Here is a 27867-nt window from a genome sequence, read left to right as displayed (position 1 = left end):
CTAAATGAATTAATTCTTCTTCTATTGAGTTAGATATATTTATGCATTAATATTATTATTATTGTTATCTCTCATATTATTAAAATTATTGGTCATGGCTACTTTCCCATGAATCCTAATTGATTTGATGTTCATGAATATTTTTACACATATTTTGAGTAAAGATATTGGCTTTTTAATATTTTCATTGATAAAAAGAGTGATATGAATTAATACTATATATGTATTTTATTGAGTTTTGAAAGAACAAAATAGTTGAGTTTAAATGAATTTGAGTAAATGATGTTTTGATGAGATGTAAATGATGTTTTTTTTGAAGTATAATGATTGATGAAAAGGTAATGATATGAGCTTGATGATTTAATTTAATGTCCAATGAGACTAGATGATGAGATTAATATGAGCACATATTTTGGGAGTAGTGTTGAGCACCGAGTTGGGTAAGAGTTTAATTGACTCAAACCCCAAAACTACGTAGCCAACGTAGGATGGAGGCTATGCCTCTTAAGTCCCCAAAAAGGACTTTGATGAGTGGATCCAAGATGGTGATGTCCTTTACCCTGGTAAGGTATTGGATGGATGTGGCAACGACATCGCTTCGTTGTATCATCGCTAGCTCATAAGTGATGGTTGTCGGTTAGAGAAACTCTCAACTGAGTGAGCATTTTTTATTATTATTTTAAATTTGCATTACATATAAATGTTGAGGTGATGTTGAGTTCTGAGCTGAGTTTTCTTGAGAGGAGATTCTTGATATCTGTCCTTACTTTCCTGCCATTTTATATACTCGTACATTCCACATACTCACGTCATTCGACCTGCATCATTTTATGATGCAGATACAGGTGTTAGAGATCCTCAACAGGCGCATCGTTGAAGATCATTATTTTTCAGCTATTTGGTGAGTCCTTCTTATATTCGGAGGAACTCTTTATTCTTTAATTATTATTGAGTATTATGTTTCTTTTAAGGTAGTCATGGACATGTCATTGGCACCATCTAAGAGTATTAGAGACTTCATAGACAGAGTTTAATGATGTAATTGGAGTAGTTCTCCTTTGAAACTACTCCTTCTAAAAAAATTTCTTCTTTCATTTGATGTTGTTAACGGAGAGCCCACATAAGTATTCTTATTAAGTCTTCCGCTGATGAACGAATAAGTAATGAGATCAAGTGGTTCTCTTAGAGGCCAGAGATGATTTCTGAGTGCCGGCCACGCCTAGGGTACCCTCTCGGGCTTGAGTTACAAAGGTAACAATTAAAGGACCTAAGTCTAAGTTTGATCCGTAACAAAAGAACTCCTAGACTCATAGGAGTCTTTTTAATTAAATAGTTCACAAAGGTAACAATTAAATGACTTTTATTAAATATTAAAAAAAAAATTAAATATTTTTTTTATAGAAAATAGGAAAAGATAATTTTGTTTAAAGAATGATCATTTAATAAAGGCAAAAAATTCAATCAATATTTTAAGAATTTTCATGCTTTTAATATAATATATAGATAATTAATACAATACAAAAAATTCTTAAAAAATAAATTTATTATAATATTAAAATTTTCGATCCACCTCTACTGTTTAGCTTCATTTTAGCAAAATGGAAGCTGAGTATATTTAGAATTCAATGTAAATATGGCTATCTTAATCAAGATGCAATGATTATAATGGCGGATAATTAATGATAAATTTTTTTAAACGATACATGTTTGTCAAGCAATCAAAATCAATAAGGAAGATAGGCACCGACCCATTATATATATATATATATATATATATATATATGTGGTTACTAGAATATAGGTTGGTCAAAGTCCATTAATGTTGAGCATCAACGAGGTCCATGCATTGACCATGAATAATATCTATGGCAATAAAAATAAAATTTTGAAATAATTTTTTTTTTTAAAAAAAAAGAAACTTGTAGGGAGTGACCACTAGTGTAAGATTGCAATACGAAAGAACAAAAAGAAGAAATGAAAATAAGGAAAAAATAAATAAAATAAGAACTTTTATTTTTGTGATCTAACGGTGAATGAATTAGGATGAAAAAAAATTTAGGAGAATCATGTTCAAATTCCAGTAGAAACAAAATAATGCTAATTAGTGGTTTAATTTATTCTCCTATACCATTATGTTTGGTGAGAGGCTAACATATACTTAATAAAAATATCATTTCTTTCCATGCGTCACTATATTGTGTGTTTGCTAATAAGAGCGTTCTTGCAACTAAATGCACACACAAAAATAAGTGATTGTACAAGTAATAAAATAACTTAAGAGTCGAGTAATGTTTTCTGCAAATTGAATTCTACCATGCATGCACGTTCTTTAATTCTAAGAGTCATTTCATGATAATAACAAAAAAAAACACTTGAGAGATTGATCAAACCTATATATGGATTGTAGGGTTGTTGACGGAAATACTTATTTCCATTCGGTATTTACACATAACCTTACGTATAATTTAACCTTATGGTTAAATGATATATAAAGTGTACGTATCTTGCGATCATTGATTTGATGTAAACACTTGATGCCAAATAATTTATTTTCATTGTTGATGAGTACATCCCCCATTTTGTGCTAAATCAAACATCCCATATAGACTTTTCCAAAGCTGAATTGTTATTAATATTCTGTTGATGATGAAACGGATTTATAGCAGAAGTGGCTTGCAACCTTTGTTGATTTATAGCTTCTTCCAATCTTCGTTGCTCCTGCAAATTACTAACTGGTGCCCTCGAAACTCCTCCAATACCTAAGAAATCAACTGTCAATACGTCATTTGATCCGTTTTGTGCCAACATAGTTTGGTTTCTGATTCCCATCACATGACTAGAGTTGTCATTTGCACTATTATTATGATTTTCGCGATCAAGTACTTCTGTAACGTTCTTGATAAATCCACCATCGTTGTTGTTTTGATCGTTACTCATTAGTATCCCGCTGTAAATTCCCATGTCATTCATCACTGCTGCTAAATTCGACTGATGATTCTGATTCTGATTCTGATGGTGACGATTGTTATTATCTTGTTGCATTTGGAAATTCTCATAATTAGGTGATGGTCCTGTTATGGAAATATCAGGACCAGCCATGGCACTTGTTACAAAACTCTTTTGCATCATTGGGGAATTAATACTACTACTAGCCGTAGCCCCCATTTGGGCTGCTTTTTGCAAAAGCGCGGTTGCCGACATTGGAACTGATGATAATTGGCCTTCCCCTTGAGCCACCCCATTTCTACCGTTATCTTGTAGATAATTGAAATTTGATGGGATGTTCGAGCTAAGTTGAAGTCCGGAAGATGATGAAGCTACACTTCTTGGAGTACTACTACCAAAGAGGTTGCCTGTATCGAAAATATAATTAAATAAATAAAAATAACATTCTGACTAATTAAGTTTTTGAATGAGACGGTCATATAAGTCACTTACCTGAAGTGGTTGAGAACATGCCACCTAGAGGCATATTATTGTTCATGGACTTGAATGGAATGGGGAGAAGTTCTTGAGGGAGTGATTTTAGTGGATTTTTGGGATCAATGTTATTGAATTCAGATAAACCGAGAGAGACATTGGATGACATAAGTTCATGCATTTGGCCACTATGCATATTAGGTTCCATATTATTGTTCATTAGACCTTGGTTCACTTTGTTGTTTTCTTCAGCCAGTGCATCACAAAAAGCTCTATGTGTGATAAAGCTGTCCCTCCTGCATGCACATCAATTTTCACAGATGATTTAACTTTTATATATTGACACTATTATGTAATATTATACACTTTTTCATTTTAATTTAACATGTTTTCTTAAATTTTTTGTCTTAAGTTTCAGGTAATTAACTAGGTCCACTTATGCCCTACAATAAATAAACAAAGAAACAACTATCATATTCACAGAGAATTTAACTTTTATATACTAACAATATTATATAATATTACACACTTTCATTTTAATCTAACATGTTTTCTTAAATTTTTTGGCTTATATTTCAGGAAATTAACTAGGTCCACTTATGCCCTACAATAAATAAACAAAAACACAACTATCATAGAGTGATACGATAGTATGAAATTTCTTTTACATTATAGAACAAGTTTCAAATCTAATGTTTTTGGAATTATTATTTAAGATCTTAAGATCATTAAGCAATTATATTCTTTTGAATATATATACAGGTACAAATGTATTACTCTCGCTATCCTAATTTATAATTAGATATAGTTAAAAAGTTGCTTGTGCTTGAACATACAATTTTTAAGATTTTAAAAAAATAATTTACATATTTTAAAACTACATTAAAAATACTATAAATCATAAGAATTAACACTTAAAAATTTCAAAGAGCATACAAATAAATTATGATCAAATTTTTTTTTTGTTTGACTCTCAAAATTCAAACTATGTCCTTTCAATTGGGAGGGAGGAAGTACTACATATTTTCAGTAGCTAGTAATTAGTTTGATCATTTTAGCAGCTAAGAATCTTGGATCAACATTAAATATGCTTCAACATTAAATATGTTATCCATTTTAGCTCATACTCCCTCTATTCCATATTAACTAAATTTGTAAGACAATGCACACATATTAAAAAAAATATTTAAGAAAATAATTTGAACCATACTTTTCACTATTGCCCTTTGTAAAATCATAAATATAACTTTTCAAGTATTGAGATTTATCTTCTAGAAAATATAAAATTTCAATAAATGAAAGAGCAAATATGGGAAAAGTTTTAAACATTCATCTTGAACTTTGAACAATTCAATTATTTTGAATAATGAAAAATCCATCAAAAATTCAATTAATATGGAATAGAGAGAGTATTAATTAAGTACCTCTTTTAATTATTTATTTTTCTTCTCTTGAAAAAATAGTTGAAGAATTATGAAAAACACACAAACTAACCTAGAGAAAATGGTACCACAGTCACATTTGTATTCTCTTGTTCCACAAGTCTTTTGGTGAGCCTTCCAGTCAGATTGCACAGCATATTTTTTAGAACATTTATCACATTTCCATTTCTTTTCTCCATGTTTACGACTATAATGTTTCTTTATACCCGTAAGATCACCTAATGCACGACCTGGATTGTGGTGCACGCAAGTTGGCTCAGGACATATATAAACGCGCTTCCTCACTTCTGTGGTAGTTCTTTGCCTTAGCTTCCAAGGAAGATTGTGTCCCCTCCTATGTAACTGCAAATTCTGGTCCCTTTGAAATCCCTTGTTGCAAATCTCACACACGAATCTATTCGTCGCCATGAGGGTTGTTGGTGATAGGGCGATGACTTCTGCATTTGGATCTACACCAATTTCGAGAAGAGAATCAATCGATCAAACACACGATAGAATAGAATTCTTGAACAACAAACTACCATTTCAAGCATTCACTATCAAGAAGTACTAGACTCGAGAAATTTTGAATAGTAAACAACCAACTCAGATATTTGCAACCAAGAAGTTCTAATTAAATTCAACAATTATTGAACAACAAATGACTAGTTCAGACATTCACGATCAAAGAGTATTAGATTCTAGAAACTTCGAATATCAAATAACTAGTTTAGATATTTACGACCAAAAAGTTCTAAATTCAACCATTCTTGAACAACAAATGACCAACTCGGATATTCACGATAAAAAAGTATTAAATTCTATAAACTTAGAACATCAAACAACTAGCTTAGATAATTAAGATCAAAAAGTTCTAAATTCAACAATTCTTGAACAACAAATGACCAATTCAGATATTCACAATTAAAAAGTATTAGATTCTACAAACTTCAAACATCAAACAACTAGCTTAGATATTTAAGATCAAAAAGTTCTAAATTCAACAATTCTTGAACAACAAATGATCAATTCAGATATTCACGAACAAAAAGTATTAGATTCTACAAACTTCGAACATCAAACAAGTAGCTTAGATATTTAAGATCAAAACATTCTAAATTTAACAATTCTTGAACATCAAATGACCAATTCAAATATTCACATTAAAAAAATATTAGATTTTAGAAACTTTGAATCAAACAACTGGCTTAAATATTCGCGATAATAAAATACTGGATTCTAGAATTCTTCTACGAGAAACAATCAATTCAGATATTCACAAACATTCCATGTGGAGTAAATTTGTCGAATGATTAGAAATCGTGTACTGTTCATAGACATATAAGTGGTGTGTGGGTCACCAAAAAAGAAAAATGAAAAAAAGTGGATTTCATCACAGTTGCAAGCAATTATTGACCCTTTTGAAAAGGTAAGGATTTCTCTATTTAAAACAAGCTTAGAGTCAAAGATTTCACCATCATAGCACAGAAAACTTGCTAAATTTTCCATTGTAGTAATACACATGTTAATTCTTTACTTATATACGTTCACATTAGATCAAATAAAACCAATAATAATACAATTAAGTATGTAATTAAGCTAAAGCAATAATATCATCAAGAATCAAAACACTAATTCATGTTAAATTAAACACAGAACTATTCAAATTGAACTATATAATTAAGCTAAAGCAATAACATCACTTGTACAATTTACAGTTTAACATATAATATCGTCATGAAGTGTTTAAGTAATATACATCATAAACGTAAAAAAATAATTTTTACAGCATCAGATTATTTTTACCTATTGTAACATATATATTACATATCCTTTTTTTCAAGATTTCAAATTCACATTTAAGGAGGCTCTTACCTATAGATATCCTTTGGATAACCTATGTGTAAGAAAAACAACAACATACCTATGTGTAAGAAACTACGTGCTTATAGTGATGATGTATAAAACTTATAAACTTTATCATGAAATTCACAAAGAATTGTATTTTACCAGGATTTCCAGGAAGATTTCTTTTCTTCTTAGCAAGTGGTTGTTGCTTATTCTGTTGTTGTTGGGATTGTGAGGTGGAACCATTGCTAGTAGTAATAGAAATATTATTATTTGAAGTGTGCAAATGAACTTCTCCTGAAGAGAAACTCCCTTCTTCACCTGAAATATTTGACATTTTGATGGGGTGAAATAGTTATACTATAAGATTTTGGAAACTTTGCTTTGTTGTTTCCCACTTTTTGTTTGTGCAAAAAGGGTTGAATTAGAGATTTACTTAAAACTAGGAATATGCTATGAGTAGAGGAAGACAAAACAACCAGGGAACTCTCTCCTCTATTCCCTCTCTTGTTGGCACATTAATAACTTTGGAATTATGGCCTTCTTTAATTTATTTGGCTTATACCAATATATATAGAGGTGATTTAGTTGGTAGGATAAGGATAATAATTTCGAAATATTTTATATGGAATTATTTGATTCTGCATTTGGTAATAGGTACGTATTGTTTAGTTCTAGGATTATTTTGTTCCACCATATTTAGTATAAATGATGGAACAAGTTATCCCATATGAAAAGTGGGATAAGTTATTCCATTTTAGTATATATATATAAATATATATAGAGATCGTTTGGTTGGTGGGATAAGGATAATAATTTATGGATATTTTATATGGAATTATTTGATCCTTGCATTTGATAATGGATATTATTTAATTCTAAAATTATTTTATCTCACAATTTTAATATAAATAGTGGAATAAAATAATATATTCTTTATCTATTCCATCTGCCCAAACAAATGACCCTTATATAGTATGGATATATAGACAGAAATTGATGTGGAAAGTCCCCTAACTTTAATTTGTACAATTTCATTTTACTACACCTATTATTGATCACTAGCCTGCTTTCTTTTTCTGTAAAACTATTTGGTAACTTAGTTTTCCTAGCTGTTTGATCGTTTAAATCAGATTCACATTGTGTAATGATTCATTTAATTAGTTTGCTTTTTCGTATGGACTCAATAAAAAAGATTTTAAGTTACATATACTATAGTGTACAAAAAGAATCATATATACCATCAGTATAGTTTATTGTTTAACCGGTGTTAGCAATTTAGTATCATTTTTTAAATATATATTATAAAACTTCCTGATTATTACATACCTATAGGGAGAATAAGGCCAAGAGGGAAAAAAAGGTTTAGAAGGAAACACCAAAATTAGTACATAAAAGTAAATACAAAAATTTGGATCAGTTCATAGTGTGAAACACACACAAGAACAAATAATCAAAAGAAATTAGTATCCTATTAGGGATCAGTTCCTCTTGATGTGACCCAGCCAATAATGTGACAAAATATCACAATTAATCCACTTCAAGCAATAATAGTTGTGGTATGGCTATTACTTTTTTACTAATTCTCTCTATGGTAATATTTTCTTTGTTTCATTTTGTGTAACACAAATTAAAATATGAGGATCAAATTGATTGGTTTTGAATAAAATTTATACGTTTAGAAATTAAGTGGGCAGCCCGATATACTAAGCTCCCGCTGTGCGCATGATTCGAAGAAGGGCCCGATCACAAGGGTGTATTGTACGCAGTCTTACCTTGCATTTTTTCAAGAGGCTATTTCCAAGGCTTGAAAACCGTGACCTTACCAGTTGATTACAGTAATTAATAATTTAAAATATTTTAAATATATATAATTAAAAAAACATCTTTAATTATTCAAAACGTAATAATGTCACATAATGTAAAATAGGGATATATATTCTTTTCTTCTACTTCAAAATTTCCGTGAGAGGGCACAATATAAGGAATGAAATAAATAAGTTTTGAAAAATATTTCCTTGAAAATGTTTTCCAGACAAGACGCACTGAGCAAAATGTTTGGCCATAAATACAAATTGAAATTGTTTTTGACTTTTTGTGAGTAATTTAGAGTGAAAAAAATGAAAACATTTTGTTGTTTTTAAATTCTTGAAATTTTTGGAAGTTGAATTCCGAAATTTTAAAATCAAATGTTTTTTCTGCTGTTGAACTTTGAAAAAAGGTGAAAATATAGCATGTCCAAATGCCTCATGGTTTGGTTGATTTAAATGTTCCAAAAAATAATTTTCAAATAGACTTATTTTCCTTCAATTTAAGAAATATTTTCTATAAAGTAAGGAAAGCATTTTCCAAAGCTCTCTTTTAACCTCACAACATAACCAACTACGACCCAAGACTCGACCATGACTCTCGACCCCATCGCGATCAAACCCTGACCCACGACCCATCCTTGACTCAGACTAGAGATCCAACTCCCAACCTAGACCCGAGTCCAACTCCTGACCCCAACCCAAAACCCGACATGTGACCCTGAGCCGAGATTCAACTCCCGATCCCTGACTATAATGTCTATCCGACCCCAACCTTAACTCAGGGCTTGGATTGGGCTATAATCTTAGTTTGGGATGATCAAATTCAAGGCTGGGTCATGAGTTGTTGTCGGGTCCTGTGTCATTGCTAGGATCGTTTTTGGGTCTCGACTTAGGGTTAGGTTGAGGTCGGGTCAGGGTTCAAATTCTAAGTAAGGGTCGGGTTTGGAATCGAAGTCATGTTAGGTTAGGTAGCTAGGGATTAAGGTTCGAGTTCGTATTAAAGGGTAGAGGTCTGGGTAGTTGTGGTGCTTCCTCCCCCAACAGTGGTATCAGAGCCCTCGGTTATTCTGTCTGTTTTATGCGAAGGTACTATTTGTGAATAGTAAATTTGGTGAATAGTATTATTCACGTGAATAGTAAATTTCGGTGACGGTATAGTTTGTCACGATTGTTCGCAAAAATATTCAGAAACGATCTATAAGGGTGTGAAGCAAATAACAATGTCGAGTACAACAAAGTTTGATGTTGAAAAATTCAATGGGACTAATTTCTCATTGTGGAAAATGAAAATAAAAGCGATATTGAGAAAAGATAATTGCTTAGCTGCAATTAAAGGCAGACCCACAGACTTTGTTGATGACAGCAAGTGGAACGACATAGACAGCAACGCAGTTGCTGATCTACACTTGGCACTAGCTGATCAAGTGTTGTCTAGTGTAGCGGAAAAGCGGACGGCGAAGGAAATATGGGATACTCTTACGGGGTTGTATGAGACTAAGTCTTTACATAATAAAATCTTCTTAAAAAGAAGATTGTATACTCTTCGAATGGCAGAGTCCATGTCAGTTACTGAACATATCAATACTTTGAATACCCTATTTTCGCAACTTACAACAATGGGTTGCAAAATAGAGGGGACTGAACGTGCGGAGCTTCTACTTCAAAGTCTGCCTGACTCGTATGATCAACTCATCATCAACCTGACGAACAATACTGACAGTCTAGTTTTCGATGAAATTGCAGCCGCTGTCTTGGAAGAAGAAAATCGGCGCAAAAATAAGGAAGACAGACAAGCAAGTTCGCAACAAGCTGAAGCTTTGATGATGGTGAGAGGAAGACCAACGGAACGTGGCCCCAGTGGGAGTCACAATCATGGCATATCTCAATCAAGAAGTAAGAAGAATATCAAGTGCTACAACTGTGGCAAGAAAGGGCACTTCAAGAAAGATTGTCGGTTCAAGAAGAAGAGTGAAAACCCTGAGCCATCAAATGCTCAAGGGAATGTTGCATGTACCTCGGATGATGGTGATATTTTATGTAGTGAGGCAATATCAAATAATGAAGGCAGAAAACGTTTCGCTAATGTCTGGATCATGGACACAGGAGCAACATGGCACATGACTTCCAGGAGAGAATGGTTTCATCAATATAATCCTATCTCAGGAGGATCTGTGTTCATGGGAAACGATCATGCTTTGGATGTTATTGGTATTGGGTCCATCAAAATAAAGATGTATGATGGCACGGTTCGCACCATCCAGGAGGTACGACATGTAAAAGACTTGAAGAAGAATCTATTGTCTTTAGGACAATTAGATGATAATGGATGTTCATATAAGACTCATGGTGAAGTCATGAGAATATCCAAAGGAGCGCTTGTAGTAATGAAAGCGGAAAAACTTGCGGCAAATCTATATGTGCTTAAAGGTGAAACACACCAAGAAGGAGAAGCATCAACCGCGTCAGCAAGTTCATTTGAAGAATCAACGATGATGTGGCATCGTAAACTTGGCCATATGTCGGAACGAGGTTTGAAGATTCTTGCTGAGCAAAAACTTCTTTCAGGGCTCAAAAAGGTTTCACTACCCTTTTGTGAGCATTGTGTTACCAGTAAGCAAAATAGACTGAAGTTTAGCAGTTCTTCTGCTAAAAGCAAGGAAATACTAGATCTGGTTCACTCTGATGTCTGGCAAGCACCGGTGGAGTCTCTAGGAGGAGCGAAATATTTCGTGTCATTTATCGACAATTACTCCAGGAGAAGTTGGGTGTATCCAATCAAGAGGAAGGCAGATGCTTTTTCAGTTTTCAAAGAATTCAAAGCGCGGGTGGAACTTGAATCTGAGAAAAAGATCAAGTGTTTGAGGACAGATAATGGAGGAGAATACACTGGTGATGAGTTTAATAACTTCTGTAAACAAGAAGGTATTAAACGGCAGTTCACGGTGGCATATACTCCACAACAAAATGGAGTAGCAGAGCGGATGAACAGAACCTTGTTGGAACGGACAAGAGCTATGTTGGCAACTGCAGGGTTGGAAAAACCATTCTGGGCAGAAGCAGTCAAAACCGTCTGTTATGTGATCAATCGGTCACCATCAACCGCAATTGATCTGAAAACGCCAATGGAGATGTGGACAGGAAAACCAGCTGATTATTCTCGCTTACATATATTCGAAAGTCCTGCTTATGTTATGTACAACACCCAAGAAAAATCAAAGTTGGATCCAAAATCTACGGAATGCATTTTCTTAGGGTATGCTGATGGAGTCAAGGGGTATCGCTTGTGGGATCCCACAGCCCGCAAGGTGGTAATCAGCAGAGATGTTGTATTTGTTGAAAACAAGATACAAGCAAAAGAAGGTAGCACTTCAAAAGAAAAATCAGAGACTACTACAGTTGAAGTTGAAGAAATAGAAGAAGTTCCAGTTTCTTCTGAAGCAGCACCAGAGCACGAAGAACAAGAGCAAGCTGAGATCGAAACTCCAGAAGTTCGACGGTCAACTAGGGAGAGAAGAGAACCAGCTTGGCACTCAGATTATTCTATGGAGAGTAATATTGCATACTGTCTACTAACAGAAGATGGAGAGCCTTCAACTTTTCACGAGGCTATGAAAGGCCAAGAATCATCTCTGTGGGTGGCAGCAATGCAAGAAGAAATTGAAGCTCTCCATAAAAATAAAACATGGGATATTGTTCAATTACCACAAGGAAGGAAGGCCATTGGAAACAAATGGGTCTACAAGATCAAACGCAATGGTAATGATCAAGTGGAGAAGTATCGTGCAAGATTGGTGGTGAAAGGATTCACTCAGAAAGAAGGTATAGACTTCAATGAGATATTTTCTCCGGTGGTTCGACTCACAACAATTCGAGTGGTCCTGGCGATGTGTGCTACATTTGACTTGTACTTGGAGCAGTTAGATGTCAAAACTGCATTTCTTCATGGAGAACTTGAAGAAGAAATTTATATGCTCCAACCAGAAGGTTTTGAAGAACATGGAAAAGAGAACTTGGTTTGCAGGTTGAACAAATCTCTATACGGACTCAAACAGGCGCCGAGATGTTGGTATAAGAGATTTGATTCCTTCATTATAAGCCTTGGATACAACAGACATAGTTCAGATCCTTGTGTTTATTACAAGAGATTTGGTGATGAAGATTTTGTTATTTTGCTGTTGTATGTTGACGACATGTTGGTAGCAGGCCCCAACAAAGATCGTCTCACAAATTTAAAGGCACGGTTGGCTAGGGAGTTTGAAATGAAGGACTTGGGACCAGCAAACAAGATTCTAGGGATGCAAATTCACCGAGACAGAGATAATAGGAAGATTTGGCTTTCTCAAAAGAACTACTTGAAGAAAATCTTGAGACGCTTCAAGATGCAAGACTGTAAGTCAATTTCTACCCCACTTCCTATTAATTTCAAGTTATCCTCAAGTATGTGTCCTAGCAATGAAGCAGAGAGGATGGAGATGTCTCGAGTACCGTATGCATCAGCAGTGGGAAGTTTAATGTTCGCTATGGTATGTACAAGACCTGACATTGCACAAGTAGTGGGAGTGGTTAGTCGATACATGGCTAATCCTGGTAGAGAGCATTGGAATACTGTTAAGAGGATCCTGAGATACATCAAGGGTACCTCAGATGTTACAATATGTTATAGAGGATCAGACTTTACTGTTAAAGGTTATGTTGATTCAGATTATGCAGGTGATCTTGATAAATGCAAGTCCACCACAGGTTATGTGTTTACTCTTGCTGGAGGAGCTGTAAGCTGGGTTTCAAAACTGCAATCTATCGTGGCTACATCTACGACGAAAGCAGAATATGTAGCAGCTACACAAGCTAGCAAAGAAGCAATATGGATGCAGATGTTACTGGAGGAGCTCGGGCACAAACAAGAGAAGATTGCTCTGTTTTGTGACAGTCAGAGCGCTTTGCACCTTGCAAAGAATCCGGCATTTCATTCAAGGACAAAGCACATACGAGTTCAGTATCACTTTGTTCGTGAGAAGGTGGAAGAAGACAGTGTGGATATTCAGAAAATTCATACTAATGACAACCTAGCAGATATATTTACAAAGCCGATCAACAGTAACAAGTTTATATGGTGTCGATCTTCTATTGGCCTAGCAGAAACGTAACATTGCAGTAATTGGGTAGAAAGGATGGTGTGAAGACTTAATTGATTCTCAATTAAATCTTCAAGTGGGAGAACACTGTTGGGGGGAGGAAGCACCACAACTAAAGTTTGATATGATGAAAATAATGAAAATAAATTGGACACGAGAATTTTACGTGGAAACCCCTCTAACTGATAGAAGGGAAAAAACCACGGGGTAGAAGGATCTCACTATAAAAATATGGAGTACACAGCTCTCAAATACAAGGAGAAAACAACAATTAACACTTCTCTCTTGTAAAAGGAACAACTACTAAAGAGGACACTCAAGACTACAATATTTATCTTGGTGTATAACTCTCTTTGTATTCTTACTCTCTCTTTCTGGGATGGGATAAATGAGGGCAAGAGGTCTTCTATTTATAGGAAACTAGAAACGCGTAAAATCCGCGTATTGAACCTCCCTTTTTGACTACGCGTTCAAAACGCGTTTTGTTCTTTTTTTGACTACGCGTTCAAAACGTATTTTGTTCCTTTTTTGACTACGCGTTCAAAACGCGTTTTGTTGACTACGCGTTCAAAACGCGTATTGACTATCTTGCATGGGTCCGGTGTCATCGTTACACCTAAATGCTCCTTAGATAATATTTTCTTCTTAGTAACCAAACATCAAAAAATAAGTAAGAAAATCACTTTATTTTTCATAAAAATATGTTCTAGGAAACATTTTTCTACCCGCATGTATGATGTAACCCCCAAACTTAGAATTTTCCAACTTCGTCCCCTAACTGGAAAGAAATGCAATATACATTAAGTAGGTGTTTGGCATAGAAATCATATATTTTTACTTATTTAATTTTGAAATGTTTAAGATAGAGTTATGTTTGGTTATATCTTTGGCAAAGAATATTTGGTTGTTTAAATATATTTTTTTCTGAAAAAATTATAAAAGTTGATTTATTATACCTTCCAATTTCTAAAAATTAGAAGTTTGATTCATGATATGCCAAATCACTCAACTTGATTAATTTATCTGAAGTAGACAATCAAAAATACTTTAAAAGAGTAATATCTCATAATGAATAGTCACATAGTCATAATATAAGTTATATCCCATATTTTCTTTTAAGTACACCAAGCAATTTATGAAGTTCTGAACTTTTTAAAATTCTTTGAAAAGTGATCATTTGGCTCGCTAAAAACTCTTTACTCTATGAGTAGTTGGATAATTTGACTAGCATTCTAAAATATATTTTGTTATCAAATTAACACGAGAAAAATGCAATTTCTAGTACTTATCATATAGTTTATTTAATATTCAAATTTTAAATGTAAATTTGTGTTGATATAATTCAATTTATCTTTGAAAATGAGTTAAAATTAATTTTCAAAAAAGAAACATGATAACTAATATTGAAGCAACTAGAGGACAAAAATTAGTATTAGAAGCATATGTCCTTCCACCAAAGGATGTGGTGCGATCTTGGGTTTGAGTCCTAGATATGAAAAAAAATAATTGGTAGGGAGTGTTTTTCTCGAATGGACTCTATATGGAGTGAATTTAAATTAATCGAATTCCAATACGAACCGAATAGAATAAAAACATATGTCCTAACTCGTAAATTTCTTGGTCAAGAGTACAATTGCAAATTAATTTTGCAATGAAATATTCTGTATTTCTTAGTTACCCCCAAAACACTACTAAATGTGCTTTTGTCAATGGACTACATTAACGTGGATTTCATCGATAAATAGTGTCGATGTTTTTTAGGAAACTAATTAATACAAGAACATAGAGGTAATGACAGACATTAATTAGTAATTTCCACAATTTTATTTGATTAGGAAATATTTAATTAATGAATTAGCTGATATAATTTCAAATGTGAGGTCAAGCCAATAGCTTATAGACATAAAGAAAGCAACCTTTTGATAGAATCATATAAAACGACGGCCAACCCCAACTTTGTCTTCTTTCACATTATATAAGTTTAACATATGGACCCCAATTGATGAAAATGAGGTTTTAGATTAACATGCATGATTAATTATGTTTAATTATGTGTAATTATATAACGTTAAATCAATCTAGTTTGATAAAGACGTTCCGGGTAACTTAATTTAAAAAAAGATTCTTTAGACCATGTCGACGTATAATTTTCGATGGCAATGTACCATACTTTCTTTTCACATTAATCTAAGGTGGGATTTTGATTTACATCCAAAAATGATTTTATTTCCAATAAGTCCCACTACTTAAAAAACTGGTAAAAAACGATGAAACTAATAACGACGGACTGTGTCGCTCAAAAAAGCGACGGCATTTGAGACGTAGTCCGTCGTTTTTTTTTTAAAAAAAAATAATTTAATTTCTTTTATAAATAGCAACGGACAGAGACTATATGTCTGGCGTTATTTTTGGCGAATTTTTTAAATATATTTAAAAATTAATTATAAAATAAACATAACGACGGAGTCCGTCGCTTTTAATTGAAAATAATTAAATATAATTTAAATATTGTGTCTCCGTCCGTCGTATTTTATTTATTATTTTTTTTTAAATAAGCGACGGACAGCGTCTCTAAGTCCGTCACTTATTTGGTCAAATACGGTCAAATATTTTTAAAAAGCGACGAACAGAGCGACACTGTCCGTCACTCCATTTGAAATATTTCGAAACAGAGACCCGACTTTTTTCTCATTTTTGCTCTCTCTCTCTCTCTCTCTCTCTCTAAACCCTCCCCCTTCTCTCTAAAAATTTCACCACCACCCCCTCGCTGCCGGTCGCTGCTGCCGCCGCCACGCCCTCCCCCATCGCCGTTGTTGCCGCCTCCCCTCCCCACTGTTAACCTCTCTCTCTCTCTCTCTCCGTATTGTTAATAAGGTTAGTTAGTTTTAGGGTTTTAATTTTGAAAAAAAATATTAATTTGTTGATTTGTTAGTTAATTTATTTTATTTAATTCGTTTAATGTATGTTATTAACATAGTTAATTTGTATATGTGATTTTGAATTGGTGAATGTTAGGAATTAGATTTTAGGTCTTTTGTTTGAGTTGGGATTTTTTTTTTGAATTAAATTGTGAATTACATATATTTTTTGGAGTTGGAATTAAAGTGTTGTTGATATTCAAATGTTATGTTAAGTTGCTTAGTTCTTGAAGTGAGAATGTGAATGAAAATTTTAGGGCCTTAGTTTGAATTGTGGTTTTTTTTAATTAGATTGTGAATTGGGTATTGTGTTAGTTGGACTTGAAGTGTTTTTGATGATAAAATTACGGTTAGAACATGAACTAATTAGAAATTAGAATTTAGGATTTTTTATGTTTGGAAGATATTCAAGTTAGAAAAACATTGGGTTGAATGATTTTTGATGTTTGGAAGATATTCAAGTTATGAACTTGGACTTTAGTATTTTTGAACTTAGAATATTTTTTTGGTTTGTATAAATTGTGAACTTTAGACTTTGGAACTAATTAGGACTTAGATGCTTGAATTTTAGGATATTTGAATATAATATAGAACTTGACCTTAGAACTTGAATTTTGAAACTTGAACTTAAAACTTTGAACTTGAAATTTTGTTGACTTTTGAAATCTTGTTGAATTGTAGTACTTATGAACAAATTAAGCTAATTAGAGTTGGACCATATTGATAGTCATGAACTTAAACTTTAGGAATTTTAGAAATGGAACTTTGAAAATTTTTGGTTTGTATATGTTTGAATTCTTTAAGCTTTAGAAGTAACTAGAACTTAGACTTTAAAACTAATTAATTAGAACTTTATGTTGTCATGAACTTGAACTTTAATTAGATACTTGAATACTCCTATTTTAGAACTTTAATTTGTATATACTTGAAACATGTAATTTTGTTCTTATTTAACTTAGAACATCTGACTTGAATTAATTAGAACTTGAATTATTTATAATTTGAACTTAATTATAAGTTGAATTAATTATAAGTTGAACTTAATTATTATATGAATTAATTAATTATAACTTGAATTTAATTATTATATGAATTAATTAATTAGAACTTGAATTAAATAGAATTTGAACTTAATAATTATAAGTTGAATTAATTATAAGTTGATCTTAATTATTATATGAATTAATTAATTATAACTTGAATTAATCGCAATGATGAATGTGATAGTGATCCGATGTATCCATCGATTTCAATTTTTAATCATTGTGGTCGAGGATCTAAACAGCGTGGAAGACGAAGCTTCACTAACATGGAAAGACAATCAGTTGTGACCCATGTATTGCTTAACTGTCCAGAAATTCAGTCATATCTTAAGTAAGTGTGAAATTAAATTATCAAATTACATATTAATAACTGATTACTAACTATCAAAATTGATGAATATATAACAAATAGTCCTTAGGGTTTCCTGTGTTTGTTTATGAACATTTTGAATATTTTTTGTTAACTTTGAAACACTTTAAATCGTTCTAAATTATGATTTTATTCATTTTAAGTGTTTAATTATGTTTGTTATTATGTATTTTGCGAATTTTGTTTGTTGTTATTTGTGTTTGAATGGGCTGAATTGAATACAATTGAATTGAATTTTGATTGCAGGTGGGCAGCAGAAACTGCAGGTTTCTGCTATCAAAAGTGTGGCAGAAAAAGCGACGGACAGGTCCTTTAGTCCGTCGCTTTTCTGGAAAAATTTCAGATAAACAAAGCGACGGACGGAGACTAAATGTCCGTCGCTTTGGATTAAATAATTTCTTTGTAAAAAAAATAAAAAAACGGAGTCCGTCGTTTCTTTTTATATATATTTTTTAATTAAAAAAATTAGGAGCAACGCAGTCCGTCGGTTTTTACGACCCTATCCGTCGCTCCTTCAAAAGCGTCGAGCAAAAAAGCGACGGCAGTGACTGCGTCGAGTTTGACAAAAAAAGCGACGCAGTCCGTCGCTTTTTTGCGTCGCTTTTTGGCAGTTTTTTAGTAGTGTCCTAAAGAAGTATTTTATATGTTCTATTTAACTTTTTGTAAGTTTTAGGCGTTGAAAAAATATTAAATCTTAATTATTTAGTTTTGAAATCTTGATATGAAATTTTAATAATTTAATTAAGGCATTTTATTGTTAATAAGAACAAAGGAGAAGTAAAACGTGCTCACCAAGAAAAAGACACACTTTCCTGTTTTTACACTTGAATTATGGATTTTGTCAGCAAACGCGGTTTGCTATTTTAATTTTGGTCATAAAATGAATAAGTTGACCTTATTAATTGATGCATCATGATTAGTTTCCCTTGATTGCAAATACTGGCAATTCTTGCAAAGTTTCCAATAAAGGCTTTAATTTGACCGTATATGCGATAAGCATGTTAAGGCTATTAAGACTTACTAAATATAGTTAATTAGACTATTAGAGGGAACGCTTCTACTTAGCTTATTTTGATATTGATAAATATTGAACTCTTCTATAGGTGTGAAGCTGAATTTCCTTATTGGTAGTAGATTTGTAACAACCTGTCCCTCGTTATTACGAATAAGCCAATGGGGAAGGAATCCGGGCATGAAAATTTCGGATAGTGACTTAGAAAATTTTGAGTCTAGGTTAGACTTGGATGAATTCTGAGTCAGATGAGGTCTAGGGAGATATGTAAATGGATGAGGGATTGAACCTATAGTTTGATCGATTTAGTTAATAGCTAAGACGATACGGAGCCTGTACGGCTTTACGGAATCATATTCGGGCGAGTAAAACTCTCAAAATTAAACTTGGCGTGAAGGGTATATGTTAAGACGTCATGAGATGAGGGTATGTTGTGATATGGGAGACTTGGAGACTCTTTACGAGCTCTCTGTCTCCGCATATACCGCCAGGGTGGAGCCGCTAGAGTAGGATGGTCCCGCTGTGACGGGACAGTTGCGAATATAGACAGGGAAAAGTCTCAAACCCATTTTTAGTCATCCCCACTTCATTCTTAAGAGACCAGAAGCGACCTAGGGCGATTTCTTGCAAATTTTCACCATATTTTGTGCTAAAGGTAAGTAAATCACTCCCTAAATTCGTATTTCGATTCCTAGAACCTAGAAATTAAGGTAGGTGATCATTATGGGAGGGTTTTGGCCTGAAACTAATGGTAGGAAATAGTCCTAGACGGGGGTTGGGATCTTGAGTTTGGCCTAAAAGGGGAATTATGTTATAATTTATGTGAATTAGATTATTGTTTTGATCATTTGTATGTATGTGACTGTTTTTAGACCAACAACAAGCTGAACGAATCCGGAAGGGAAAGCTCCTGCATTTTAGAATTGTCAAAGCTTGGTTTCAAAGTAGGTGATGGTTTTGTCTTCCCGTATGTGATGTATGCATTTGCTAATTGCTCCAATATATGCATATGTGTATATGAATAGGGGAAATGAAATGAACCATGTGAAATGACTACTTACTATCTATGGCTTGCAATGAACCTGTTCTTGGTAGATATGATAGTTGGACTATTCACTGTGATTGTGATTAATTGTGTATGCTTGGATCGGGAGTCACATTCCGACACATAACTGGATCGGTGTCGCGTTCTGACACAACCTTGGACCGGGTGCCACGTTCTGACACATATGTAATTTGAGTTTGTATATCCCATGAAAGGACCCTTAATTGAAATTGCATGATAATTTGGGACTGTTGAACTGTGATCATATTTAAGTACTGGTTATGAGATGATGATGGATAAGTCTATTTTGTATATATGTGGTTACTGTGTTGTAATTACTTGTTCATGTCTCTCTTAATGGCTAGCCGCGTGATCCTACCAGTAGGTTGTTGTCTTTGTGTACTGAATGCACTTGCTCTGTCTTTATTGAGTACAGGGCATATTCAGGCGACTGAGAGACCTTGAATAGAATATCGCTAGTGCCAAGAGTCCAAGGGTGAGCCAGTTCTTTCAGGCTACCATGGGCTCTTCTTCATCTTACTCCTTCTCTCAAAACTTAGACTTCCAGACTTATAATTTTATGACTTTTTGGGGGGGTTGCATCCCCTATCTTCTTCCAAACTTGTTATTTTATGAGTTTTTTGGGGGTTGCATCCCCTATCTTAAACTTCTTGTTTCGTACTTTCAGTTCTTAGGTGTTAAATTTGGCATGTTTGGATCGTTTGACTAGATTATTCTAATTTTATGGGATCTAAGCCTTATTTTATTATTAAACTTTGATGAATTGTAGCATAAGTGACTACATAGTTAGTTCCTTAGGAACAATTACTCAAGAATGGAGACTTAACACCATGGGAATAGAAGATGAAGAAAGAAGAGAGAATTGTTATTGAATGAATTTTCTCATCTTTGGATTCAGATCCACTGAGACTTATTTATACAATTTTCATACATCACACGTGAATCACAATTCACTAACTAACTTCTAACAGCTCAACTTTAGCTGTCACTATTCCAAACTAACTAACAATACAAGGGAGATGACTTAACTGATCCTAACAAACCTAACAAAATCTGATCCTCCAATACTCCTCCTCAAGCTGAAGTTTGTGTATACATCTAAAAATCCTGTCTTGTTCACTAGATGATGATGTTGAGTAGTTCCTTGGCCTTTGGTAAGTAAATCTGCTAGTTGTTCCCTTGTGTTCACATATTCACATTGAATTAAACCATCCTTGATTTTCTCCCTCACATAATGACAATTTATTTCAATGTGCTTGGTCCTGTCATGAAAGATAGGATTAGCACTTATCTGAATTGCTGCCTTGTTATCACAATGTAACTTCACAGGCCTGCCAGCTGGTACATTTAGCTCCTTCAAGATTCCTACTAGCCAAACAACTTCTGATATAGCCGCTGACATACTCTTATATTCTGCTTCAGCTAAGATTCTACTTACTGTGTGTTGTTTCTTCAATTTTTGGGATATTAGTGATCCACCCAGATTAACTATATAATTTGTCACATATCTTCTAGTATTAGGGCATGAAGCCCATTCTGAGTCACAGTATGCTTCTAAACTTGTGCTGTCAATACTGTTAACAATATTCCCAAACCTGGACACCCTTTTATATATCTTACAAGTCTCAATGCTGCTTCCCAGTGTGAGATCTTTGGTCTTTGCATGAATTGTGGCAATAACTGAACTGCAAAGCTAATGTCAGGTCTAGTTATTGTCAAATATAACAGTCTTTCAATGAGTCTTTTGTATGCAGTCACATCTTTGAATAATGGATCATCTGTCTTCCCTATACACTCATCATAGTCAACTGAAGTTAACTTGATATTTGCCTCTAGAGGTGTAGAAGCAGGCTTTGCTCTACTAATCCCAGACTCTAAAATGAGTTTAAGGGCATATTTTCTCTGATTAAAAAGTATCCTTTCCTTGGATCTTAAAACTTCAATTCCAAGAAAGTATTTTAGATTACCAAGATCCTTCATGTTGAAGCTATTGTGTAAGGCAGACTTCACTTCTTTGATCATTCTGTCACTTTTCGCAGTGATAAGTAAATCATCTATATAAATCAGGACCACAACTATCTTTTTCCTATCCTTCTTTATGAATAATAAGTGATCATAGGAACTTTGCATTAGCCTGCTCTTAATAGAGCTTCAGTTAACTTAAGATTCCACTATCTAGATGCTTGTTTAAGGCCATATAGTGATTTAAGAAGTTTGCACACCTTATTCTCCCCCCGCCTCTAGAAGCCCTGCGGTAAGTCCATGTAAACCTCTTCTGATAAATCACCTTGAAGAAAAGAATTGTGAACATCCATTTGACATAAAGGCCAGTTGGAAGAAGTTGCTGTGTAGATGATAGTTCTCACAGTGACCATCTTGGCCACTGGAGAGAAGGTCTCATGATAGTCAAGTCCTTCTTGTTGATTGTAACCTTTGGCAATAAGTCTTGCCTTATACCTCTCTACTTCACCAGTAGCTTTATGATTTACCTTGTACACCCACTTAGAACCAATAGCCTGCTTACCAGAAGGAAGATCAACTATAATCCATATGTGGTTCTGCTCTAAAGCATTGACCTTAGCCTACATACCATCAATCCACTCTTGACACTTGGAAGCTTCCTTGATGTTTGAAGGTTCTGTAGCAGTTGAGAAAGATGCTACATAGGACTGATAAGTGGTAGTCATATTGGAATAAGAAAGATAGTGTTCAATGGGATAGGAACACGTTGTATTGACCTTTCTTAGCACTACATAGTCTTTATGCCACAATGGTGGCCTGGAGGCTCTAGCAGACCTTCTGATCTTCTGTTGAGGGGCTACAACATCATCTAGTATAGGTGCAACAGGAGGTACTACAGGTGCAACAGGAGTTGCAATATTCTGGATCCCATCAACAGCAGGCTCCATATAGTTATCCTCTAATATTGGGAAAGCTGACTGATCAATAATGGCTTCACTAGACACAGATGGTTATGGATGTGCAGCAGCACCAGATGACTGTTGCTCAGGCATGAAATAGTCTGAGATAGGAGTATTTTGTGGATGAGGTAGCAAATCCAAAGAAAGAATGGGTTCTTTGAAAGAAAACCCATGTTCCATAAAAGTAACATCTCTGCTGACCAAGAAGAGATTACTTTCAAGGTCTAAAAGTCTGTAACCCTTTTGAGTTTCTGAATACCCCATCAAGACAGTCTTTTTAGCTCTAGGGGCAAATTTATCTACTCTAGGTAGTACTGATGCAAAGCACAAACAACCAAACACTCTTAGGTGATCTATCTTAGGCTCCTTTCCATACAACAACTCATATGCTGACTTACCAAGCAAAACTGCACTTGGAATCTTGTTGATAAGATAAGTAGTTGTTTTAACACAATGACCCCAGAATCTGATAGGGATCCCACTCTGGAACCTCAAAGCCCTTGTAGTGTTCAATATATGCCTATGTTTTCTCTCTACTACCCCGTTCTGTTGGGATGTATAAGTACAAGAACTTAGGTGAATAATACCAAAGGAAGAAAGTAAAGTACTACATTGTCAGACCTTAGAGTTTGAACCTGAGCACCAAATTGAGTATGAACCATTGTCAAGAAGTTTTTTAAAATGAGATGCACTTCACTCTTATATTGAATCAAACATGTCCAAGTAAACCTTCTAAAATTATCAACTACTGTGACAAAGTATTGTTTCTTATCATAGGTAGGTACCTTATATGGACCCCAAACATCAACATGTATAAATTGGAAGGAAGAAGTGGATCTACTATGACTATCAGGAAAAGCTATTCTACCTTGCTTAGCTATAGGACAAGTTTGACAGTCATGGTGAGTACTAGTGTGTACAAGTTCCTTGAGTGCTGAAATGCATTGCATAGCCTTGAGGGATGGATGTCCAAGCCTCATATGCCACAAATCAGTGTTATTAATGTCTTTTATTGCTCCACCAACTACTGCCTTTATTTCATCTTTCAGCACATATAGGCCTTTATCTTCTCTATCAATCCCAATCACTTTGCCACTGTAAAGACCCTGCAATACACAAAAGTTAAGAAAGAAACTAACACCGCATGATAGGTCCTTAGTAAGCTTTGCAACTGAAAGGAGATTGAATTTGAAATCAGGAACATGCAGGACATTCTTTACTGTCAAATTTCCCAAAATAATAGAGTCCCATATGCTTCTTATCTTAGCTTTGTTACCTGTTGGCAATTGGACTGTATTTGCACTTTGGCGTACCAACTGTTTTAGGTCATTTAGTAATTCTTTACAGGAAGTAACATAATGAGTTACCCCTGAATCAATGATCCACTCATAAACACTAGGTTGAACCTGTAAATAGAACCTGTCAAATTATCCTTGCACTCACTTGTTCCCTCTGGTCTTTTGTTGTGTAAAAGGTTCCTTACTTGGTTCAGCTTTTCTTTATTCAGCTTATTGTGACTCATGCCTTGTTTAGTTTCCAATTTTTCAGTACTTTATTGTTAGCATATGGTCTAAAATTTCCTGTTTTAGCATTGTTGTTGTAAGTCCCTTGTCTGGAGTTGTTTGCTCCATTTTGATAGTGTCCAATTTGATTCCCTGGTGAATTGTTCTTCCTTTTATTTTTGAAATCTGGTGGATATCCTACCAACCTATAACAATCTATTGTTTGATGATTCTTAAAACTACATATCTCACAAGCTGCTGCTTCAAATGCTGGTTTCTTTCCTCTAAAGTTTGTGTCTTTCCTACCATCATTGTGAGTGTATCTTTACCCGAATCGAGCACTCCTAACACTCTTTGGCTTTCCTCTTGTACAACAGTGGCATATGCCTGGTTCACACTAGGTGTCTCAATTTTTAATAAAATATCACTACGCACATGGCTAAATGATTCATTCTGTCCCATTAAGAACATCAAAAGTCTTTGCTGGTGTAAGTAATCTATGTAGGACTTAGCTTCATCACATTCACAAGAAGAATATGGTACTAAAACATCAAATTCATCCCATAGATCTCTCATTTTAGAGTAGTAATCAGTAACAGAGTCGTTATCTTGCTTTAAACTTGCCACTTTTGTCAACAATTGATTCACTCTAGTGAGATTTGATTTGTCGAACCTCTCTTTAAAATCATCCCAAACTCATCTGGAATTTGATGCATACACAATCGTAGTCAACAAATTGGATGCCACTGTGCTACTTATCCATGAAAGAACAGCTGCGTTACACCTTTCCCATTGCACTGCCAATTCACCTTTATACAGGTTCTTTGTGCAGGTTCCATCCAAAACCCAATTTGTTTTTCACCAACAATGTCAATCTCATTGATCTACTCCAAAGTCCATAATTTTCTGGCCCTGTGAGTTTGATTGCGATCAATGTTGTATCAGGTGTGTCAGATTAGTGTAGATACAAGGGATGACTATGTGGAAGTGTTGCTACTGTGAGTTCCGCCATAATTGCACTCTAGAGCAATCTAAGACGACATATTTCTTTTGCGGAAATTGATCTACCACAACAATTGCCTCTCTGATACCATGATGAATTGCAGCATAAGTGACTGCATAGTTAGTTCCTTAGGAACAATAACTCAAGAATGGAGAATGAACACCATGGAATGGAAGATGAAGAAAGAAGAGAGAATTGTTATTAAATGAATTTTCTCATCTTTGGATTTAGATCCATTGAGACTTATTTATACAACCTTCACACATCACACGTGAATCACAATTCACTAACTAACTTCTAACAGCTCAACTCCAGCTGTCACTATTCCAAACTAACTAACAATACAAGGAAGATGACTTAACTGCTCCTAACAGACCTAACAGAATCTGATCCTCCAATAAACTTGTTTCTTCATCTTTAATTTGTCTTTTAATTTGTCTATCTCTTGTGAGTACTATTAGTTTGGGATGAAAAAAGGGTTCGTGACAAGACTAGTAGTAAGCCTACCCTAAGATGAGTACATCCTATTTTTACTTTCTTTTTTTAGACCTTTCAATAGCACAATCAAGAAAATGACGGATTCTCTGCTCCTTCGGGGAAGGAGCGACAATTTTTTATGAGAATTTAAGAGAAGTTTATTGTGAGACGAGATGTTTATCATTATGAAAGATGTCAAGTGAAAGTGTTTTAAATTTGTTAATGTTGATTTTCGAGAGATTACTTTCCCTTGAGAGTTTTCTTATAGTTTTGGGTCATATATTTATTTTAAAATTGATATGATATTTGTGTTTGATTCAAATTAAACGTTCTTTCAATTTTCTTAATAGTTCTCTATTAAATCTCTATCTCTTATGTCCTATAATTTGTGTTTTTGTTATTTAGCTTTGGTGGGAGAAAATATTAGAATTACAATGATCGGTCCAGCCTAGTTTGACCCGATTAGCCTGGTTCGACCCAGGCTCGCGGGCTTTGAAACTTGACGTTCAAATTGGGTAGGCTTATCACTATGAAGGGATTTAAAATACTCAGTCCAATCCTGGGGCGGATCTATGTAGATTGGAGGGGGCTGTATTTTCTTATCATGCAGGTAGTGAATTTATTATAAAAGAAATTATGAATAAGTAGATTAGAACCCTATACCTCTCGTAAGTAAAATCTTAACTATACCAATAGTGCAAGCCTAAATTTTGTATACAAATTTGTTAATAAATATTAAGTATTGTTTTGCTCTGCGCTGGAGTTTTTTTCATGGGTCACTGTTCAAGGAAGTGTGACACCCAGAGATTAAAAATATTGGATCCGCCTCTACTCCAACCCTACACGAACCTAGGGTTAGACTGGGGTAGCGCACCTTTTAAAAAATTATTTTTCATAATTATTTTAATTTGAATTCTAACCTAAAAATGCTAACATAAATATTTTACAAAATAATATTTAACGATGTTGATAGTTCCAGACACATCGCATTTTCGCCTGGGTCGAGGCTTCCATTCCGTTATTAAAGAAGAGTGGGGAACCTCTCGCAGGTTTTTGAAATTCGACATCAGAAAGTATTTTCACAGCATCGACCAACGACTTTTTATCAATGAAAAGACCGAAGTACATCTCCCTGTAGCTTTGACTGCACTCTCATGCCACAATTAAATTATTTCAATAATACTTATTAAGTACAGATGATCTGATACTTTCAATTGTTAGTAATGTCCATTATGTCTAAGATTTTCTTATTCTTTGTTTGTTTCTGTACAATTTTAATTGCAAATTATGTTTCTTATTGCTTCGTTGGTCTTAATACTAGTGTGGTAATTTTAATTTTTGGCTTCAAGTAATTATTTAATTGTAGCTTTGATAAGTTAGAAGTTAGAACTTAGAAATTGTTATGTACATATTTTATAAATATATAATATAACTCATTATTTATAAATATTTTAAGACTTTGATCTTTAGGCTTTACAATTTTAATATATCATCAGTTACGTCGATTTTGAGTTTAACTCTTCGTCTTGTTATTTTTAGCACTCTACTTCATTTTAATTTATATATTTTAACTAAGTATATTTTTATTTGTCCCCCAAGCTGGCTCAGTCCAGCCTTGCTTAAGCCTCACGAGCCAACGACTTGTCTAGAAAGTGTCAATTTTTCATGAATTTATAAAAAAATTAGCCTAGTTTAATTAAATCACAAGTTTAAACTAAAACAAGTTAACAGATCAAGTCCCTTTGAACAGCTCTAATCAAAATGAATGAAGAATATAACATATCAAGATTGTTTATGTTTAAAAAATATGTAGGGACAAGGCTGAGTAATTGGAACTATTGATGCAAATCAGCTCCTGCCCAAAAGATGTCTCCCAAAACTTTTGATAAATATGTGAAATCTTAGGGATGTCAAATTGTGACT

The 27867-nt window shown here is 34.0% G+C and overlaps 2 protein-coding genes across 2 annotated transcripts; both read right to left on the bottom strand.

Annotated features, from left to right (window-relative positions):
* Nucleotides 1–2291: 2291 nt before the first annotated feature.
* On the bottom strand, nucleotides 2292–7215 carry LOC129881783 (zinc finger protein GAI-ASSOCIATED FACTOR 1-like). Its single transcript, XM_055955893.1, has 4 exons — nucleotides 6852–7215; nucleotides 4915–5311; nucleotides 3439–3716; nucleotides 2292–3353 (listed from the first exon to the last, which is right to left on the bottom strand). Exons 1-4 carry the CDS (start codon nucleotides 7024–7026, stop codon nucleotides 2590–2592), a joined length of 1614 nt encoding a protein of 537 aa, XP_055811868.1. The 5' UTR covers nucleotides 7027–7215; the 3' UTR covers nucleotides 2292–2589.
* A 15798-nt stretch (nucleotides 7216–23013) lies between these two features.
* On the bottom strand, nucleotides 23014–25040 carry LOC129883678 (uncharacterized). Its single transcript, XM_055958294.1, has 3 exons — nucleotides 24717–25040; nucleotides 23748–24368; nucleotides 23014–23508 (listed from the first exon to the last, which is right to left on the bottom strand). The coding sequence occupies exons 1-3, from the start codon at nucleotides 25038–25040 to the stop codon at nucleotides 23014–23016; spliced, it is 1440 nt and encodes a 479-aa protein (XP_055814269.1).
* Nucleotides 25041–27867: the final 2827 nt, after the last annotated feature.

Source organism: Solanum dulcamara, chromosome 3 (genome assembly GCF_947179165.1).
Source record: "Solanum dulcamara chromosome 3, daSolDulc1.2, whole genome shotgun sequence".
NCBI lineage: Eukaryota > Viridiplantae > Streptophyta > Magnoliopsida > Solanales > Solanaceae > Solanum > Solanum dulcamara.
This window is presented reverse-complemented; position numbering and strand designations above follow the sequence as displayed.

Coding starts and splice junctions, on each gene's coding strand:
- LOC129881783 (XM_055955893.1), bottom strand. CDS start 7,026: ATGTCAAATATTTCAGGTGAAGAAGGGAGTTTCTCTTCAGGAGAAGTT. Junction 5,312..6,851: donor AAATCTTCCTGGAAATCCTG/GTAAAATACAAT, acceptor AAATTGGTGTAG/ATCCAAATGCAGAAGTCATC. Junction 3,354..3,438: donor CATGTTCTCAACCACTTCAG/GTAAGTGACTTA, acceptor TTTTCGATACAG/GCAACCTCTTTGGTAGTAGT.
- LOC129883678 (XM_055958294.1), bottom strand. CDS start 25,040: ATGAGAGATCTATGGGATGAATTTGATGTTTTAGTACCATATTCTTCT. Junction 24,369..24,716: donor AGCATTTGAAGCAGCAGCTT/GTGAGATATGTA, acceptor TTCTATTTACAG/GTTCAACCTAGTGTTTATGA. Junction 23,509..23,747: donor ATGTTTGGGGTCCATATAAG/GTACCTACCTAT, acceptor ACATCCCAACAG/AACGGGGTAGTAGAGAGAAA.